General features: G+C 43.1%; 4 protein-coding genes across 6 annotated transcripts; 1 reads left to right on the plus strand and 3 right to left on the minus strand.

Moving 5' to 3' along the window:
- Positions 1-1,499: 1,499 nt before the first annotated feature.
- On the plus strand, positions 1,500-2,462 carry LOC105450802 (pupal cuticle protein C1B). Its single transcript, XM_011690825.1, has one exon. It carries the CDS (start codon positions 1,584-1,586, stop codon positions 1,851-1,853), a length of 270 nt encoding a protein of 89 aa, XP_011689127.1. The 5' UTR covers positions 1,500-1,583; the 3' UTR covers positions 1,854-2,462.
- A 3,036-nt stretch (positions 2,463-5,498) lies between these two features.
- On the minus strand, positions 5,499-7,651 carry LOC105450804 (cuticle protein 65-like). The gene is made up of 3 exons (XM_011690826.1): positions 7,559-7,651; positions 6,312-6,494; positions 5,499-5,935 (listed from the first exon to the last, which is right to left on the minus strand). The coding sequence occupies exons 1-3, from the start codon at positions 7,568-7,570 to the stop codon at positions 5,642-5,644; spliced, it is 489 nt and encodes a 162-aa protein (XP_011689128.1). The 5' UTR covers positions 7,571-7,651; the 3' UTR covers positions 5,499-5,641.
- Positions 7,652-11,606: 3,955 nt separating this feature from the next.
- LOC105450805 (tubulin beta chain) lies at positions 11,607-15,278 on the minus strand. Its single transcript, XM_011690827.1, has 5 exons — positions 14,899-15,278; positions 14,170-14,634; positions 13,336-13,640; positions 12,774-13,071; positions 11,607-12,540 (listed from the first exon to the last, which is right to left on the minus strand). The coding sequence occupies exons 1-5, from the start codon at positions 14,953-14,955 to the stop codon at positions 12,322-12,324; spliced, it is 1,344 nt and encodes a 447-aa protein (XP_011689129.1). The 5' UTR covers positions 14,956-15,278; the 3' UTR covers positions 11,607-12,321.
- A 219-nt stretch (positions 15,279-15,497) lies between these two features.
- Positions 15,498-18,819, minus strand: LOC105450806 (innexin inx2-like). Of its 3 annotated transcripts, none has more exons than XM_011690830.1 (5): positions 18,623-18,819; positions 18,269-18,420; positions 16,872-17,114; positions 16,166-16,419; positions 15,498-15,915 (listed from the first exon to the last, which is right to left on the minus strand). In XM_011690830.1, exons 1-5 carry the CDS (start codon positions 18,801-18,803, stop codon positions 15,672-15,674), a joined length of 1,074 nt encoding a protein of 357 aa, XP_011689132.1. In that variant the 5' UTR covers positions 18,804-18,819; the 3' UTR covers positions 15,498-15,671. The 3 variants fall into 3 exon arrangements, with proteins under 3 accessions (XP_011689132.1, XP_011689130.1, XP_011689133.1); XM_011690828.1 differs by having other exon boundaries at positions 16,166-16,461; XM_011690831.1 differs by having other exon boundaries at positions 16,166-16,461; positions 18,544-18,725.
- Between the last annotated feature and the right edge of the window lie 855 nt (positions 18,820-19,674).

Genomic DNA, 19,674 nt, shown 5'->3' on the forward strand with positions numbered 1-19,674 from the left:
CAGAATCAATATATTGGCTGTCTCGTTCTGAGTAAAGATTAAAATGATGATAATTTAAATCTACTATATATAAAGTAAAAAATTATGAAAAATTAACTTATATTAAGCAAAATATAGATATTAAATAGATAGCTGAAAAAAACAAAATTTTGAGGAGAAAAAACGAGGCTTATGTTTTTTTCTTTAAAAAAACGTTTTATGAAAAAAAAAACAATTTGGTTTTTTTTTCTATTTACATCTCTACCCCTTGGCTATCCCACTTTTTAATTTTTTTTTTAGTTCAAAAGAGGCAAAATAAAAATAAACAAAAGCTGCTCAGTTAATGAATTTCTGTCGAATATTTATTTTTTAAGAGTGAAAGTTTTCATAAAAATTTCTCACGCGTATCGTTTTATACATATACTTAATTATTACTCTTTCGAAAAATATTCAATACATCCACCATTGTTTTATCTAAACTCGATTCGCACTCGAGATTGCCTGTTCCTAATTTATCCCGATATGCAGATTCGATAAGAGGGAGGAAGCCCAGGAGGCTATCGCGCAGCTTCACGGTACAATACCGGAAGGTGGATCGGAGCCGCTTAGCGTAAAAATCGCGGAGGAACACGGGAAACAAAAGGCTGCGTATTACGCGGGCTGGCAGGCGGGATACAATCAGAGCCGCGGTAAGTAATTTTACATCTTGCGGGACCGCTGCATTAATAGACTTTATCCTCGCAGCTTGGCAGTGGTAATCGATAAATTGAGCGCGCATTGTTCTTGTTGGAATTTAGAGCTCTCTCTCTCTCTCTCTTTCTCGAACAAGTAAAAACAGAATTACCACTGCTTGGTGGAGCTTGCATTTTTTTGGCTTCTAACACTTCTATGCTAAAAGATATATATATATATTAGCTGAAATATATGATATATATATATATATATATATATATATATATATATGTACATATATGCATACATACATACATACACATAGATACATGAGCATTTAATACATTATTAAATTGATGAATTTATAATTGCGGCGCCGCATATTTGTTTCCGCAATAGACGCTATGTAATTATTTACATGTGGTAGACCATATTACAATTATAAATTTTATATAGGGTAGATTATTTTCTCCCAGGAGAGAGGGAAATTGGTGCATATTGTACCGATATTGGTGCAATATCGTCAAAAAGTATAACAATTAACAATCGACGATTATATGATACTATTATCCGATTTATTCATTATCCGAGTGATAATGCCGTCGAACAGCTCATCCGGCCCGAGTCTGAGTTCTCGACTTTCTTATCCTCCCAAAGAAATCTAAAATCTTGCGATACAAAACGAAATCTCGCCGAATCCGGAAGACCTTGGCCTATGGACGTGCGGGGGCAATCACTTTTAGAGTACAACGACATTAGGATGGGAGCGATAGAAAACCAGTTCTCTCCCGCCTAAGGAAGAGTTCGTTCCTATAAAAAAGAGCCGTGGAACGGATCTAAGTATCATAATCGAGTAGTGACAACTCGGACGATCGCCTCCTCGCAAGAGAGTCAAACTTGCTTGCCCCAGCGACTTCCTTCGCCTCGTCATCATGTACAAGTGCACCGTTCTTCTCGCCCTTCTGGTTGCCTGCGTCGTCGCGGCGCCTGCCCCCAGCTACTTGGAGTCGATCTCCGCTGCATACTCGGCGCATCCCGCATCCATCATCCACGCGGCTGCCCCGATCGCCTACAATGCCTACACAGCACACGCAGCCCCGATCGCCTACGCGCCCTACGCCGCTCCGTTCGCATACACCGCGCACGGCGCACACGTCGCTTACACCGCACCTGCTGTCAGTGCTGTCAGCTACATCCCCTAAGGTAGAGCTGTAGGACGCACTTTCCTTGGGAGCACGAGGCCTTGTATTGCCCGAGCCGATGTCATTCGATCGTTCTTTTTACTCAGGGGGAGAAGAAAATTATACGTATATAATTTTTAGTATATTTAACATATATGCAGGGGTAAAAATAAATTAATATTTTATCCAATTGTCATCCGTTTATTGCGTGACATCTCTATTACACCGATGCTAATCCGCCCGCGCGACGACAGCGAGCGTTGACACGTTCGAAACGAGATATATATTTCGTCGAGCAGAAAGTAATCCTCTTCGAGTACTTAGGCTTCAAAGAGAATTTTAATGATGGCCTGCGTCGAAACGCTCGTATTACGCGCAAAGCTAAATGCGTTCGTAAATAAGTCACGAGGCCTCTCGGCCGTTTTACGTAAATTAATATCACGTAGTAATTCGGCAGACCGCGCCCGATCTAATGGCGGCTCTAAAGATTTTCGAAATATTTCCGGAATATTTCCATCATGCGACAGGTCGATATGTATTTATATTCCCTTTTTCGGTATATTCATAAATCGGCCGCAATATAGAAGGAATAAAAAAAGTATATTCGTACACTCAATTTTTTTCAGTACTTATTCTCACAAAAAAAATACAAACGCTGCTTTGTTTAATATATCAGTATAAATTCAACGCATTTTAACAGAAACACTTTGTAGAAATGTGTTTCTTTCTGATGTAAAATTATTCGTGGAAAGAGGGAGAAAAAGATGGGTATGCAAATACTTTTATCCATCGTATCGCGTTTCCAAATGTACCCGTGCGACTCAGCTAGATATTTACTGAAGAACGAGCTTAACAAATAGATATTTGTACGATTTTCTGACGAAAAGGTAGTTCGCGCTCGTAGATCACGCATATCGAGTTCGCGAGGTCGACGGAGCTGCGCGACACACCGTAGAAAGTCGCGACCTTCCCAAGCGAATCGCATAACTCTCCTATACGCAACAACGCCCATCATTCATCGTAGGGACGTCGCTCAAAGTCGCCTGCTTCGCGATCCCAAAATAAACCCGGCCCCGGCACTTTATTATTACGCAACGCCGACACAGCGCGCGCTCTTATTTACAAGCTTTGTATATACGTACAAACTCTCTGGGCGTCGTGGTAATTGACAGCACGTTCATATCACGCTTACGCGATTGGATTGATATGACTACGCGATGTTGCGTTTATATTCGCTTTACAATGCAGGGAGAGACGCGCGCGAGGCATTAATTACAACGCATCCGTGCAACGTTGATGGAAAGATTGTGCTTGACGTTGCAATGGGCATTTGAAAACGTGCGCTAAACGTTAAATTTGTTGAGAGACCGTATATAGCTGCCCATTGCAACGTCAAGCACAATCTCTGGAATAGAAAACCGGTGTGATATCTAAGTTATTTACTTATTTATCGTCATATAGATGCGAACGAAATTACGCTTTTCATTACGTAATCTTCCGCATTGCAGAAGTGTAACCGCGCGTTTCGCGGACTTCATCTCACCTCTTCTTTAATTATTCTCTTCTCACGTTATTCGCAATAATAATGTCTAATTCGATTCGGTGCATTTGCAGCCGCCCGTTTAATTTAGATCGCGATTAGTATCGCGACAAGTAAGGAAGTCCCGCGACTTCCGACCGGCTTTATCATCGCCGACTCCGGGAAATGGAGCACGGTCGCAATCGCGCACACGTTCGATTTTTCCACGGTCGCCACCGGAGGAAAATCCATTTTCGTTTTCCGGAGCGTTTCACCTTGAGGACGACGTCGTTCGCGTACGCGCGCATTTCTTGAGTTCTCTCGGCCCGACTCGCCGACGCAACGAAAACGAGTCATGCATGGGCATGGGCGGAGTCCGTGAGGCGACCCTGCTCCAATAAATCTGGAGCACGATCGCGTGCAACGATAAGTGAGAAAGTAAATAAATGAATGAGCGACTGTCCGCGGCCCGGACCTGTGACGTCGTAATATTTCACCAATTTCGCCACCGCACTCTTGGACATGACAAAGAATAAATAAGAAGCGCAGGCAGTGCACGTCAATTAATATATACAGGTTGTGCACGCAATTACCGAAACTCCTTTTTTGCCGCAAATTCTCCGACTAATTTGAAGAGTCCATTTTCCACTCTTGAGAATATTGAAGTGCTAATAATTTTTGTATAATCGGCATGTAGAAAGATAAAAAAAAACGTTTCTCGCAAATTGATCGTCAAGAGAATTAATGAAGTCACGTTTCTCGATTAATTTTAAGTGGATTTCACTGACGGAATTTTAATTCGAGACTCAAGGTTTGAGTCATAAAAAAATATGTAATATTAAGAAAGAAAAATTTTGTGTAAATTGAACATAAAAACAATGATTGACAAAATCGTATATATATATATATATAGTGGTTCTGAAACACTCAGTACTTGGTACGTGCAAATTAAATTCATGTGAAACGAGAACGCATAATTCATCGAATATCTCCTCTGTCCATCTACCTTGGACAGAGATGTTGACTTTTAAAGAAGTTGAATCGCTTTGCAAATAGCTTGCGCACGTACATTGTATATCAATTTAATCAACCGCCTTTATTTTGCTTTTATTAAGACAGGGAATGTTATCTTTAACACATTGAAATCGATAACGTCCTTTGTGTCTAAATAGATTGAAATAAATTTATCATTATCTCAATCAAGCATGATTTGATTCAACTTATAAGATTAACAATTTAAAGTTCTAAATGAATTCAATTCTGACATTATTAGTTGTTTATATCAATTTCATAATTTTATCAACTTATACGAATTTAGAGGATCACTTAAGAATCCTTTAGCCATTCTTAGAATATTCGAGTAATTTGACTGCGCTTATCAAAACGCGCGATCAAATATTGAAGAGAATAAGGCGCGACTTTAACGAAGCGAGTGCATGTTACATAAAGCGCGCGCGTTATTATATAAAATCGTGAAATTGAAGTTACGGTAAAGTAAAAGGACCAAAACGACCCATGATTGGGATAAACAAAGTTTGCGGGTGCCTCGCCTTAGCCTTGATCTACTCTTAAACCTCGCTTCTTCATCGCACTCGTGTACACGCTGCTCAACACCTCCTTCTCACCTTGCGCAACGCTCTTACGCTCCGCTGGATGCACGAATGAATAGATGGATGGATGGATGGATGGATGGATGGATGGATGGTCTAAGATTGAATATATAAAAGCCTCTAACAATCGCGTCCCCGGTCATCAGACGTGACGGATCTTTGCAGGCGTAAGATCGCGATACGGACCGATACCGATCGGTGATGGCATGTCTCGAGATACTGCAGGTGAAACGAGCTGTTGAAATCGCAGCGCAACCGCGAAAACGAAAATTTATGACGATACGATCAGATAATACGTAACGCCAAGAAATCTCACAAGTATGTACGCGTAATACCAAAGCTGAATAATTAGCTGGATGACGTAAATGTCTGAAATATATTCTAAAATTACAATTTTGCCCTAATTTTTTCGAGCGGTTCTTTGTACGACTGAGGGACACCTGCAAGAGATTAAGACGCTCTCTTCGCTATATACGTTTGAGTTGCACGACGACTCAAATCATCATTGAATGCGCTACAAAAAATAGAAGCAATGCGTAAAAGATGAAAATATGTATTAGAAACATCATGTACATAGCCGATGACAATGTTTGTGGCAGTACGGTAGGCTGCGTATGGCCAGCCATTTATAATCAAACTTGTCGAGGCATTTATTCCCCGAGACTTTAACTTGGTTTTACTCAGTGGTAATATCCACCGTATCCATAACCGTGGCCGTAGCCGAGTCCGTAGCCATAGCCTTGACCATATCCAAGACCATATCCAAGACCATATCCACCATATCCATGTCCGTATCCAAGACCGCTGTGACCGAGGTAGGTGACCGATGGCGGAATTGAGTATCCATGGCTGTAGCTCACCGCTGGTGCGGAGTAAGTCGGAGCGTAGGCCACCTTTGTGATAGGTGCGGTATACGCTACTTTTGTGATGGCAGGTGCAACGGCGAGCTTAGTGATGGGTGGAGCTACCGCGACCTGAAGACAGAACGAGAGAGAATTATATCTCGCCCCCTGTTATTTTATTGTATTTCGCGCACAGCCATATATATATAAAGTAAAATTTCATTAAAAATTGTAATTCTCCCTTAAAATGTGCTCGGTAATTATTCCATTTTTTCCCCTCGTCCGGGGAGCGTTATTCTGTCGAAATAATAATGCAAAACCTTATTTCTACTGAATTCATTTTGCGCGAGAGCTCGTTTATGGATTACATCCGAGTGGAGCCGGAATTTTCCTTCGGTTGCACCGGCCCATTCCAAGCTATACGCCGGTATGTACGCTGATAATCCTTCCTTTCTTGTGTCGTAAGGGTCTGCAGGTTACATGTTCAACCGTTTGAGGACTACTCTACCTTGTACGTATTGGCGTAGCTGGTCGCAACCGGAGCGTGCGCGTATGCGTAAGGTGCGTACGTCGCTACTCCATGACCCAAGCCGTAACCACCGTATCCGTAACCGCCGTAGCCGTAAAGTCCTCCGTATCCGGAGTATAGGCCGCCGGCGGATGCGTAGGCGATAGTGGCGAGAAGGACGATCTGCGGCAAAATGTAGATACGCGTCAAGAACGTTCCTCGGGTTTCAAACATACATTTTTTATACATAAATCGCGACGAAATTTGGAGCGAAACCTGATACCAAAACTTGGTACGTCGTGTAATGCAGGAAACATTCGCGGAATCAAGATCGCAGCTATGAAATTGGAACTTTATCTATGTTTATGAACAAAAAAAAATCCGTGTTAAATACGCGAGGAAAAGCGATGGATTTGTTAACAAATTTCTTTCCAATTTTAAGCTCTAAAAATTAAAAAAAAATCGACGAAATAAATGTATAAACGTAGAAAAGACAATGATACGATGTATAAATATGAAAGAAATTAAAATAGCGTATTTCTCGGGAAATACGCCGTTCCCGCGTACGTTTTGCAGTCAATTGCTTATGACAGTAGACATTTCTATGCGAGATTATCCTAAATGACGATACGAAGCTTCTAAGCGAACAGTTTGCGTCGTCGCGTATAGCCTTCGGCTTTATGTACGCATATTCAGGATGATTTCAAGCGCATATCATACGATATGAATGAAACAAGCGTATTCCAGCGCGATAAAATCGTGCCCGCGGCGGCAAGTAAAGTTCACAGCAAATGTTACGTCCGAGCTGCATTTCTCTCACGGTATTGCGAGTCAACTCTCTTTCTCCTCTATTTCTCTGTACCTCTCTTTCTGTATAGTTAGAGATAAGTCTAATCTCCAGATAAAAGCAAAGATATAAGAGGGCAAATGTCGAAATGACAATTTTCAAAACACGAACATTTTTTTACGTTTTACATGTACATTCTGTATATCTAACTTTACATTTTACATGTATATTACACATAACAATCCTGCGACATATATTTCTCAACATTTCTCCTGAAATTTAAAGGATTCATTTTAAAAACCCTGAGAATTATATGAAGTTGTGTACATATGAGAGATATTTTCTAAACCCAGCGCGTCGCCCGGGAAAAACCGCGTGGATATCTCTATACACTCTCGACGAGAAAAGTTTCGCCGGCGCGGCGCTCACCCGCCCCGAGTGCCACGAGTACTTCACTCACCAGCTTAAACATGTTGCTCCAAGTGCTTGCGATCTCTTGTCGGTACTGTGGACTGACTACATCTCGTGTACCCCGTCAGATCACTTATATATCCCCCGGCGGATTGTTTTTGCTCGCGCTCGCACGTCAAAGATCCAAGGGGGAGAGATGCGGAAAAAAGTTTTCCCTGCCAATCGCGGGCGAGGCGAATTCGTCGGTGAGGTAAACGGCGTGGGGTCCGCGATCCCCGCCGTCGCCGATATAGTGGGGTGGATCGGACTCCCCGGGACTTGTTACGCGCTCACCTAGATCCTAGATCCTTTGCGCGGTACCGCGGACGCGGATGACTCGCCGCGCGCGCGGTCTCACCGCGCGATCGTTCGCACGAAGGACGAAGCCATTATCGGCCCAGGCGGGAGAAAAGAAGAAGAAAAAAAAAGAAGTATCGGTCGTTCGATTCGCATCGTGAGAAAAAGCGCGTCCATGCTACCTTGAGCGCACACGCGCGCGCGAACGAGCGTGCGAGCCGAGGGAGGACAGGAGAGAGAGGTTCCCTCGTGTCTCTCCTTCGTCTCTTCACCGACCCACACCCGGCCACTCTCAATCGCTTTCTGTAATTATTCGCGCGTCTATGATCTTGTCTGTGCTCCACGAAGCGTGAACAGAGCAACACGGGGACCTCGACCGATCGAATGTGGCACGCGGTGGTGCGGACGTGATACGTCCGACGACACAGAGAGAATTCTCTCTCACACATATATATTCCTCTTACGTTTTACCATAATTTTCTCTTATTACAATTTTTTACATTAGCATTTATACTAGCTTCTTATATTATCCTATCTCTCAAATTTATCTATGAATTATTTATTTTTTGCCACGTTGTTATAAATTTATCTACTTTATCTTTATATACCTCTTTTATATATTAAAAGAAAATTTAACTTACAACAGATATTTTTTATTGTATGTTACGATATTATTATCGCATATTATTATCATTTTATATTTTTATATTTCTATTTCCATATACTACATATATAATAGTAGGTATATCGTACATGTCTTTATATTATATTCTCTTCGTTCTTCTTGATAAATACCCCGCTATGCATCGATCTCGTTGCTCCTACGATCGAGGATGAGTGGGTGTGTCAACGCGAGTGTCGCTTCCGGTCGCCATCAGAGCGAAAAATGAATCATCTCGCGTATGCAACGAGCTCGTGGAAATGCGTCCTCTGTACATAACTAGCATAACAATACATTGTACAACTCGATTATTCATGGAATTCATTCGCTCAGAGAGATAATAATGCGGATCGCGGGCGCAACAAAAAAAAAGAACGGAGAAAAGAGAGGCGGCGTACTTCATTAACCGCGGAACAAACATTTTTGTACTCTTTCCTTGCTCGCCTCGCTCAATGTCGTATATACCTGCAGCCTTGCTGGTCGCGGCGGATTATCTTCGTCCTTATTGCGACTCGTGCTTACACGTCACCTCGTACACACCGCCGGTAAACACATAGTGGTAACGCGAGCGTGAAAAATTTCCGCATAATAAACGTTTACCATTCACTGTCGCCTTCTTAATAAAGTGCACGCTGCATTATACATATGCATATATGCATATACTTCCTTTTGCCCTTAAGAAATTTTTATTAAATCGCTTATTTCCGCTTCCAGCTTCGACGATAGATCGTCGTATATAATGCTACAAAACAACTTTGCTCTTAGAAATCAAATATTAATGTATAGATTTTTTTACCAAGAGCTTGTAGTCTGCGTTTTGTTTAAAAATTCATTAATCAATTTAGGACAAGTCTCTCTTTTCTCAACGAAAATTCCTATTGTTTCTTTAATATTAATATCATATATCATATTTGAATAATTTTTGAAAATTTATACCTTAAAAAAATTTTACGGAGATAATTACTGCTGATTTTTTTTTATCGTTGTGAATAATTCTCTGTTTTAACGAGCTAGCATTTGTACATCGGAATTAAACGGGCGATTCGCTATATATCCTCCATCGTTTCCGTTGGTCTTTTTTTCGCGTTACGCGGCCATTTGTAACCAGCCCTAATGGTTTACGATGCGATTAACTCGCCTGCGCGCCTCGGTATCTGCCCTTACGTGCGCCCGCGAGGCACGCCTAGACCGATCGCGAATTGGGGCTAACGAAGATAAATATCGGCGCGATATATACGTATATCGCAAGTGAGATACGTTACGACGTACCGTGTGTATTGTATATACGCGAACTCTCTTTACGTGAAACGCAAAATGTCGTTGCAAGACAAACGGTCCTGTCTCCTGCCTCCGGGCCCGCGGGCGATCGATTTTTAAAAGACGGCCAGCTACCGAAGAGAGAGCAATGCACAGTCGGATGACGATGCACAATGCAATACGAAGACATGTATACAGGGTGTCTCGCTTGTCGAACGTTAATTTTTTTTTAACGACGGATTTCTTGATCGCGATTGGGAATCGGATTTTTCCTTGGTGAGAAAATTTATTACGGAGACACCGATAATTTTCGAGTTTTGAATGATTACAAATCACTCTTTTCGCGAATTAAATCTCAGAGGCCAAATGATTCATATGACACGTTCTGTTAATTTTAGGCGGAGTTTATTTTATAGAATCCCAACTTAAAGTTTATTCGTAAAGATACGCGATGCTAAAGATTAGAAAGCTATGCTATAAACGATGACCTCCCGCGATAGTCACGCTAAGAAAAACTCGAATCCACTCGAAATTGATCAAGGAATTCGTCGTTAAAAAAAAATAACTCGCGAGAAGTTGGACACCTTGTATCTAAGCCGAAAGGGATTTAATCCGTTAACCCGTGAATCCTGCGCTGTTTTATGTGATACACGGCATTTTTTATTTATCGTTCTATTTTGCTTATCGGACAACCGTCAGCTCCGCCGCTGTCGAATAAGTCCTCTTGCTTATTCTATCGACGTTGATGACAAGCGGCAATAAACGTTTGTAAACATGTCCTACAGGAAATCGCGTAAGCATCACGCCTATTTTATTTTCTTTTTTTATTTTTCTCGTAACGCAATTATGTAAGGTCGTTCGCGATCGAGGTCGTTAGCGAGCACCGAGCGAAGATGCGAGATCGCGGGAAACCGCGGCGAGAATAACACACCGCGGTGACGGAAACTGGAACACCGTGATCTAAATCCCGAGTTTATGCGTCTGCATTATTAGCATTAGCATTCCGTGTGTGGACCACAAGTGTGCTCGGCAGGAGTGTCCGGCTTCCCCGCCCATCCTCGCGCACGTTTCTGTCGCGGTTACGTAAACGCCCTCGCGGTAGGTAAATGTGGACGTGCGACCCCCCGCAAAGCTTATCTCCAAATCTTAAAAATGTATTTATAAAAAGTTTTCTATAAAAATAGTAAAAAAACGACGTATCATAAAGTTGCTGAAAGCTTAGCGCAAAAGGAGACATCGTATAATCTACATTTTCTTATATATTTCTTTTTTTAATATATATTTTTTTAGACGCTTTGGCGAGATAAGCCCTCCGGATTCTCGCGTCCGTCTCGGGATTTTGCGGATCTCTGGTGTAATATTGACCGCGGAGAGCTATTTCTCGCGCTGTATATATACCTATAACACGGGTGTCCGTCTCACTTTTCGCGGGACATTCAGGGATGCGTGACATCACGTCGCTTAACGAGACCTCGGCACGGCAATTGTGCAATTATTGTTTGCCAATAATGTTCTCGATCACAAGGACCGAGCGCGAGAATACGGCCGATTGTACGACGTCGGCACCGGCAATCGGCAGTGATGCCGGCGTGATGTACGAGCCTCCGATACGCGCCCTGCCGCGATTTATTACGGCGCGTTATCGCGGCGTCGGGAATTGTAAAAGAATCGCTCCCGGGCGTAGAATGGAGTGTCCCGAAATAAATCGCCGAGTGATTTTTAGCCGGCTAAACGGACCGTTGCCCGCGCGCCGTTACTCCGCCGACGAAATAAATGGCATTTAATAAAATTAACAAAAATAATCGCGAAATTAAGCGTGTATTAAAATTGAAATACAGCGAGATTAAAACGTAATAAATTTAATTGCGAAGCATATAATATGAATATGTCGCTGAATAACAAAGAATATTGCGAATATTGCGCTGTTTGAAATATGTAGAACGTAATGTAGAGATCGGTTTCAATTTTTAATTAAGGTTTAAAAGTGTCCTTCTTTCTCTCCCCTTCTCTCTTTGACTTAGTACGCAACCGAAGGTAAGTAAACGCCGTCGGTGGTGCTTGCGCGTAGCTCCTTTTACTTTAAGGAGAGGAAGCAGGAAACGTTTCCCCGATACGTACATTTCGCATTATCTCCGTAGCGACCGGAGGTTACCCGGAAACCAAGCGCAAGCCCCAGAGTGAGAGAGAGAGAGAGAGAGAGAGAGCGCGCGCGTTTCGTTTCGCCGTGTTGTAGACGCGGTTAAGAGGATGCGAGAGAAATGAGTGCTTCTTACGCGGGAAAATGGAGCAGGAATTTCTTTTTCTTTCCTTTCCTTTTTTTTATCTTTTTTCTTGCTTTTCTTTATTTTCTGCACGTAATATACTTTCGACGACGGGGGACACGCGGAAGACAAGGAACAAGCTGTCGGCCGACGTTGGCTCGGCTACATATTATTTTACACTCTAAGAGGATACGAGGGTGGGACGATATAACTACGTAAAGAAGCGACGAGAGCGGAAAGGAAGCAGCAGGTGTAGCGAGCACTCGATAAACATCTTCCGGAGATGGGGGACAATCTTCACTTGTCCTCGCCCTCGCCCTCTTCCTCCTCATCAAACTCGCCCTCCTCGTCGGCGGTCGCCTCTTGGTACTGCTGATACTCGGACACGAGATCGTTCATGTTGCTCTCGGCCTCGGTAAACTCCATGTCGTCCATACCCTCGCCAGTGTACCAGTGCAGGAACGCCTTGCGTCGAAACATTGCGGTGAATTGCTCCGATACCCTCTTGAACAGCTCCTACGGTGTTAAAACAAGTTTTAACGATATAATTAGTTTCGTCGTATAATTAATTCCTTCTTTTTAATACGTTCAATCGAATCGATATGCCGGATAATTTGTTTTTCGAAAATTTGCGTTTTTTAGAGAAATCGATTGAATTGAAAGCTCGATTTACAGTAGCATTCTGTCAGTCACTGTGTGACAGTTTATTCATTCTTTGTGTGACAACAACAAGCAAATGATAAACGAACCTGAATGGCCGTAGAATTGCCAATGAAAGTCGCGGACATTTTCAGGCCCCGCGGGGGTATGTCGCAAACGGCGGTCTTCACATTGCTCGGTATCCACTCGACGAAATAGCTGCTGTTCTTGTTCTGAATATTGAGCATCTGCTCGTCCACTTCCTTCATCGACATTCTGCCACGGAATACCGCGGCCACTGTCAAATATCTACCGTGTCGCGGATCGCACGCGGCCATCATGTTCTTTGCATCAAACATTTGTTGGGTGAGTTCCGGTACCGTGAGTGCCCGATACTGCTGCGAACCTCTAAAATATCATTTAAAAATTGCAAGACAATTCCGTCTTCTTTGCTTTTTTTTGTGAAAATTACGTACGGAAAATTATGTATGCAAAATTAATTATTTTTCTCTAAATAATTAATTAATTATATTGTGATTCTACTGTAATTTAAAAAAACTTTGTTTAGATAAACTAACAATACAACATCAACTCTCATAGCATACAAGCTGATATTCTAATTTAATAATTAGCTTTTTTTAATTTAATTAGTTTTCCTTGCAAATATGAGACCTAGAAGTCAAGGGGGCGAAGCCGGGGATGAAGAAGTGCAGTCGCGGGAAAGGAACCATGTTGACGGCGAGCTTCCTTAGGTCGGCGTTAAGCTGGCCGGGGAACCTCAGGCAAGTGGTAACGCCACTCAGGGTCGCGCTGACGAGATGGTTGAGATCGCCGTAGGTTGGCGTGGTCAGCTTGAGGGTCCGGAAGCAGATATCGTAAAGCGCCTCGTTGTCTATGCAATACGACTCGTCTGTGTTTTCCACCAGCTGATGCACCGAGAGAGTGCAGTTGTAGGGCTCGACCACGGTGTCCGATACCTTCGGAAGGAGACGAGAATAGACGCTGACGTGTAACGCATGGCATCACGGCCGCGGTATCGGGCGCGCTCGCGTATCGCGCAAACGTGTGTACACAAACGCGAGAGAGTACAAGCATTGTACGTCGGCAACGCGCGCGGTATTGTCCTATTAAGGACAAAAGGTCGGTTCCTGGCGGGCGCTTTGTCTCGCGTCCATTGTACCTTATCCTGCGCGCATCAGAAAGACTTTTGCGTTGCGCCGCGCGCCCCAGCGAAATACGCCCCGCGGATGATTCCCGATACATGTGGAAATTCGAAACGTAACTCTTGATGTGAGATTCAATCTCGTATTGTTTCCGAAAGTCAATGGAAATTTCGTTCGTAAATATAGAGAGCGCGTCTAAATTATTTCTTTGAAAATCAATGCTAAACACAAACCCGTGGAATCGAGAAAGAGAAAAGTTAGAATTTCTGATTTGAATAGCAAGAAAGGCGTTTGAAAAAAATGATTGAAATTAAAAAATCAAGATTAAATTCAAAGAAAATACCTTCGGCGAAGGTACCACGCTGAACGTCATCATGATTCTATCAGGGTATTCCTCGCGTATTTTGGAGATGAGCAGAGTGCCCATGCCTGCACCAGTACCGCCGCCTAGCGAATGCGTGAGCTGGAATCCCTGAAGGCAGTCGCAGCTCTCGGCCTCCTTGCGAACGACATCCAGGACAGAGTCGACGAGCTCGGCGCCCTCGGTGTAGTGGCCCTTGGCCCAATTGTTACCGGCGCCACTCTGTCCGAACACGAAGTTGTCTGGCCGGAATATCTGGCCAAACGGTCCCGAACGGACCGCGTCCATCGTCCCGGGCTCCAAATCAACCAGGATCGCACGCGGCACGTATTTACCGCCTGTCGCCTCATTGTAATAGACATTTATTCGCTCCAGCTGCAGATCCGAGTCGCCGTGATACGTTCCCGTGGGGTCGATTCCATGCTCATCCGAAATCACTTCCCAAAACTGTGATTTTTGTAATGAGAAAGAAATATTTCATTCGAATAGAAATTTCTCAAGGATCTCAGTACTTCGATACAATGATTCCGATTATTTTCCGCGTATGTGTAATAAATTTTGCAATTATACATGAATTTTGATATTTTCTTATCCTAATTAGAGTCAAGAGACACATTGTCATTCGTGTATATGAAACGCTCTCATAATATTTGTATTGGACGAGATGATTGAGACTTATATCTGAGAACTATTTAAGGGTTTGAAACATACCTTGGCTCCAATCTGATTGCCACATTGGCCGGCCTGAAGATGTACTATCTCGCGCATGTTCGCTTAAGTTCGACTTTACAAATTCTCCTTTTCGCTACGACACACGAACCCGTGCAATTGAGACGATGAAATCAAAACTCGTTGTCGTCGTCTGTTTTCGTTACCTTGGAAATGCGTAACGTGTGCACGTTTTCCGGAGAATACGGGAGCGAGAGCACACCGGGAGATAAAGCCGGGAGCGCGAAAGATCTCCGATGCGACGAGACTCGTAATAATTCCGGCGAAATCCCTAACCCTAAGAACCGTAACTCGGGTAATTTGGCTGAGTCAAACTCGCGTTCCCATGGATACATGGCGAGAAGAGAGTAACTCTGGTCCGCTTCTGTTTCAAGACAATTGAATGTAACGTTGATGAACAAAAGACTCATGCCGGCGTATCTCGTATTGTTCGTCGGCACTATACGGGTTTGTTCGAAAAGAAAATCGTTCGGCTTAGTAGATTTTATACCTTAATTATTTAAACGACTTAAAAAGTAGAGACAATTTTGATAATTTAAATATGTATATTTAGACAACGAGGATATCTTAATAAATTGTTATAAGATATTTTTAGAAAATTTTATTCTTTATTGAAATCATACAGTACACATCTCTTATTAAATATTTTTTTTCGTGTGTTTATAAGATATTTGATATCAGAATACCCATCGAACGTTTATTATGTCTTATAAGGACATTTTGAGCTTCGTAAATTGAATTCCGCGTAATGCTACTTAAGCGAGGTCGAGGGGATCTAGATGAAAGTCCGCGAAACTCTTGGTCGTGAAGGCTTTCGCTATCTCGTTAACCAGTTCCATGTACACGATAGGATTGACGTTCTGTGCGAGTTGGTGCAACAGGAACCAATCGCCGAAATGGAATACTCGTATTACACGCTCGGCCTTAGATTTCTCGAGCCTGCGAACTGCACCTCGTAGAAGATACACTCTTGCCCAGGCTTGAGAGAAAACTACGATCCTGCGAGAAGGACCGTATCAATCGCGTATCGATTTAACGATACTTAAAATTTTTACAGATCTATGACGTAATATTTAAAATATAATGCAAGGATTCGCAATTGTGGCATAAAGTGCTAAGAGAAATGGCCACTCAACAAAGTAATGCCCGCGTAAAATAAGTTTTATAGATCGTTTGCGTATATTTCTGATTACGACATCGTAATCATCAGAATTACCGCGTAGTCGTTGAACGAATTTATTATACGTACCTATAGATTATCGCTAGGCAACCGACGCCCGCGAGAAAAACCAGCCAGAACCAGAGAACGATGAAGATCTTCTCGTTCACCACGTTCAGCGGGAGCACGCACAGGGCATCGTGAGTCTGTACGGAACCCGCGGGCCCGAATGTGTGAATCGTACACTTGGTCATCTTCGGAAACAATCGCGCCATAGGGTCGATCCTGTCATGAGGATTTTTCTCCGCGAGGAATGCGCTCACCAGGGGCCCGTATTGCCTAAACTGCCCCTCCAGAAATATATCCAACAGATATATCTGTCCTATCTATTATACGAAAGGTTTTATCGACATTTTTTGTTAACTTTACGCTCTCTGTGGCATTTTTAAAAAATAATTGTAAGAATCAGTAAATGCCAAATCTTAAGACGATTGCGCGTGAATTAGTCGATTTTTGCAGAATATTGTAAAGAAAGTGAAGTGATCGTATTTTATACGTTAAGGGCCCTCGAGTTGTATGTCCGCGCGATATATGTATATCGGGCTCGTTTCGAAGCAAAGTTTCAACCGCGTTTCGTTAGCCCGGGCTCATTATCGAACCCAAATCAATTATTCACGGTTATTTCCGCGCAATTTCCTCGCTTCTGACGTCATAATCCCGGTTGGCCGATCGAGATCCCTTAAGTACCTCCGCAGAAACTCTTCCGTTTCTAAAACTGAAGGAGAATTATACTTACCGAATTTAAGAAGTTCAAGAGCTCGCACACGAAGAAACGCATGGCGTAAAAGTTGTGACCGTGTAGATTCGTTTTGGTGAAATACTCGACGAGCTGCTGCTTCCTCTCCTCGGTCCAGACGTCTCTCAGGAAGGGAGACGCAAGATCTCGCGAAAGAAAGCCTATCGTGCCTCTCTCCCAGATGCCCCATAACGCGCGCGGCACGTAAAAAAAGATGGCTTGTAAACCGAGAACGAAGCAAACCTAATAAACATTTTATCCTTATTTCCAATTTTTCTTAAATTAATCTTTATCTCTCGCCTCATCTTAAACAGAGTCGAGCTTTCAGCGGAGAAAAATAAAATATATCGTATCCCTTGTGTATCGCGTCAGACATTTGAAATAAGAAAAAAGAGATAATAAAAATATTTTGAAAATATCATAAACGCGGACAAATATTACCGAAGTTGTTTTATTTTTTTACAAAATCTATTTATATTTGACTTCATATCTTTTCATTCGAAGACCTAAAGATCTCGTGGAGGAGCATTTCCTCCTACATTCCCCTCCGCGATATTTGCGATGCGAATCGCGCGATATAGAGACGTAGGATAACAGTTGGATCTGCGATCTCTATTTCCATTTCCTCGCACCGTCTTCCGTCCTTTCCGGACGTTTTCCTTTACATTCACGCGTTCACGTTTCAGATTTCATTCACGCTCGCGCAATACGTCTGCATGCGCCGCGCCGGTGAGCCGAGAGCGACCTGACCATCGGAACGAAGTGCAGCCGTTATCATGCATCTCGCGTACGTGAACGCGCCAGTAGGTGTGTGCATTCCATACGGAAACTTATGCGATCGACCAATTCCGTCGTACACGCGCGCGCGCGAATGCGTTCTCCCCCTCCCCCCTCCCCTCGCATTTCTCTCCCGTTCGCTTTCAATTTTTCAGAGTGCCCCATCGAAAAACAATTTAGGGATGCCTTTGACGAATTCCGAGTCGATCTTTCCCCGGCGAGAATTTTCCCCGAGAAGTCTAACGGAAGTGGAAGTCTCTCGGAAAACTTTTATATCGAGCATAAAAATTCTTGAGCTTTTGGCCTTGAGGGGTACGAGTCAATAAGGAAACTTTGTGTTTCGGTTGAGTTCATAACTTGATTTTATCGAAGATTTGATTTAAAGCTCGCGGAGGGAAATGTAATTTATAAAAAATTTAATAACGAAAGCAAATGTTTGAATTGCGGCGAATACATGCAGGCGAATTTAATACCGATAATTTATCGAAATACGAATATTTTCCGGCATATGATTTAATAAATGTGTTTTCTGTGTTTTCTATCAACGAACTGTTTATCGGCTATTTGTCCGTATCGGTTATCTCCTCATCCGTATCGTGAACGTTCTAAATTCAGCTGACCCATTGATAATATCGATGATGACGGGCTTCGTCATCCGGAAGGACCTGTCCTACACCAGCACTCGCTACACCCCGTCCAGGAATACCTTTCAGATGTCGGGATACCGTGAACGTGCTGTAGATCCAGCAATACGCGTTTACGGGCTCTTTGTCTGCCAATATCAATTATAACCAATTATTAATAATAAGCAACTCTTATTGTCGATGCAACAATTAAATAATCAGACGCGGAGAGAGATATTTAGGAAGGACTTTAAAATGCAATGAATTATTACGATCTTTGCACGACTTCTGTGAGCATTTAAACTCCCAAATGCTCACACACTTGAGGCTAAAGGTTAGCGGAATTCGTACCGATGGAAGCATCGGTCATGCAAGAAATCGGTTCGCCGATGTATTGCTTGGCAGTTACGAGGATCGTGCAAACGAGCAGCAGGAGAACGGTGACGCGCGAGTGCAGCCTGAAGACGACATTGTCGACACGAACGGATTCTTCCTGCAGAAGGCATTTAATAGGTGCAAAGAGGTCCAGCATGGTTATCGCGTGTTCTTTTGTCTCGGACACCGAAACAAAGCACAATAGAGAAAATACCAGGGCGCATTGCGAAAGAAAGCGTTTACAGGACGGCAGCGTCGCCCGCGTCGCGCGCGTTCGCTCTGAATTCGTCAAGGAATTTATCGCGGGAGACAGCCAGACAGGCTTCTCGGCCTGCAGTGTCTCGCGCAAGTGACGGTTAAATCGATGTGCGAGGAAACGGCGTTAATGAAACGGAAAATTAAACGAAATATAAATCGGATTATGCGTCGCGGCGGTATTTCGCAAGACGGAAGATCGAGTCGAAATTACGAACACGACTCTAAAACGACGGGCGAGGAATTATCGCCGTGTAAATCATCGACGTGAATGGCGGTGCCCAAAACTGCATCCGCCTAATTGGTCCTCACTTAACCAGCGAGCAGACTCGTAAATCTTGAACGTAACGATCTCTCGCTGTAATTTTTGCTCTCGGCAACGCTCTCGGTCTTTCTCGCTTTTAATTTATCGCCGCACCGAATCCGGATTCTGAGATTTGTCGAAGGGGGTCCAGCTTTAAGTATATATATAAAAAAACCAATCTCTTTCCTTGACTCCAAGGAGATGCTCTTTATTAGTAAAAAATATAGTAATCATGATAATTGTTATTATCGCAATTACATGTCGTAGTAAGATAATCGTTATACCGTCGATTAAAGATAGCTGCGCTCGTTAATAATGCGCTTAATACCGCATCGCTCGGTCGTGTGTGCGTGTCGTGTGAATCCGTATGGGTGTGTATGTGTGTATATCCGCTATTGAGATTGTCGCTAAACCTACATAAATGTTTCCCTATATACAAACAAACATCGTTCCTAGAGCGCCGGCAGCC

The sequence above is a fragment of the Wasmannia auropunctata genome, unplaced genomic scaffold, assembly GCF_000956235.1.
Source record: "Wasmannia auropunctata unplaced genomic scaffold, wasmannia.A_1.0 LD336055.1, whole genome shotgun sequence".
Classification (NCBI taxonomy): domain Eukaryota; kingdom Metazoa; phylum Arthropoda; class Insecta; order Hymenoptera; family Formicidae; genus Wasmannia; species Wasmannia auropunctata.

Bases quoted from the DNA above. Each gene is read 5' to 3' on its own strand.
- LOC105450805 (XM_011690827.1), bottom strand. From the start codon at position 14,955: ATGCGCGAGATAGTACATCTTCAGGCCGGCCAATGTGGCAATCAGATT. The intron at 13,641-14,169 runs GTATTTTCTTTG...CTCCTTCCGAAG, and splicing joins GCGTGGTACCTTCGCCGAAG to GTATCGGACACCGTGGTCGA. The intron at 12,541-12,773 runs GTTCGTTTATCA...TTAACACCGTAG, and splicing joins GCAATTCTACGGCCATTCAG to GAGCTGTTCAAGAGGGTATC.
- LOC105450804 (XM_011690826.1), bottom strand. The intron at 5,936-6,311 runs GTAGAGTAGTCC...TTCTGTCTTCAG, and splicing joins GCTACGCCAATACGTACAAG to GTCGCGGTAGCTCCACCCAT.
- LOC105450802 (XM_011690825.1), top strand. From the start codon at position 1,584: ATGTACAAGTGCACCGTTCTTCTCGCCCTTCTGGTTGCCTGCGTCGTC.
- LOC105450806 (XM_011690828.1), bottom strand. From the start codon at position 18,803: ATGCTGGACCTCTTTGCACCTATTAAATGCCTTCTGCAGGAAGAATCC. The intron at 18,421-18,622 runs GTACGAATTCCG...TGATATTGGCAG, and splicing joins CATGACCGATGCTTCCATCG to ACAAAGAGCCCGTAAACGCG. The intron at 15,916-16,165 runs GTACGTATAATA...TCCTTCTCGCAG, and splicing joins TGCCTAGCGATAATCTATAG to GATCGTAGTTTTCTCTCAAG.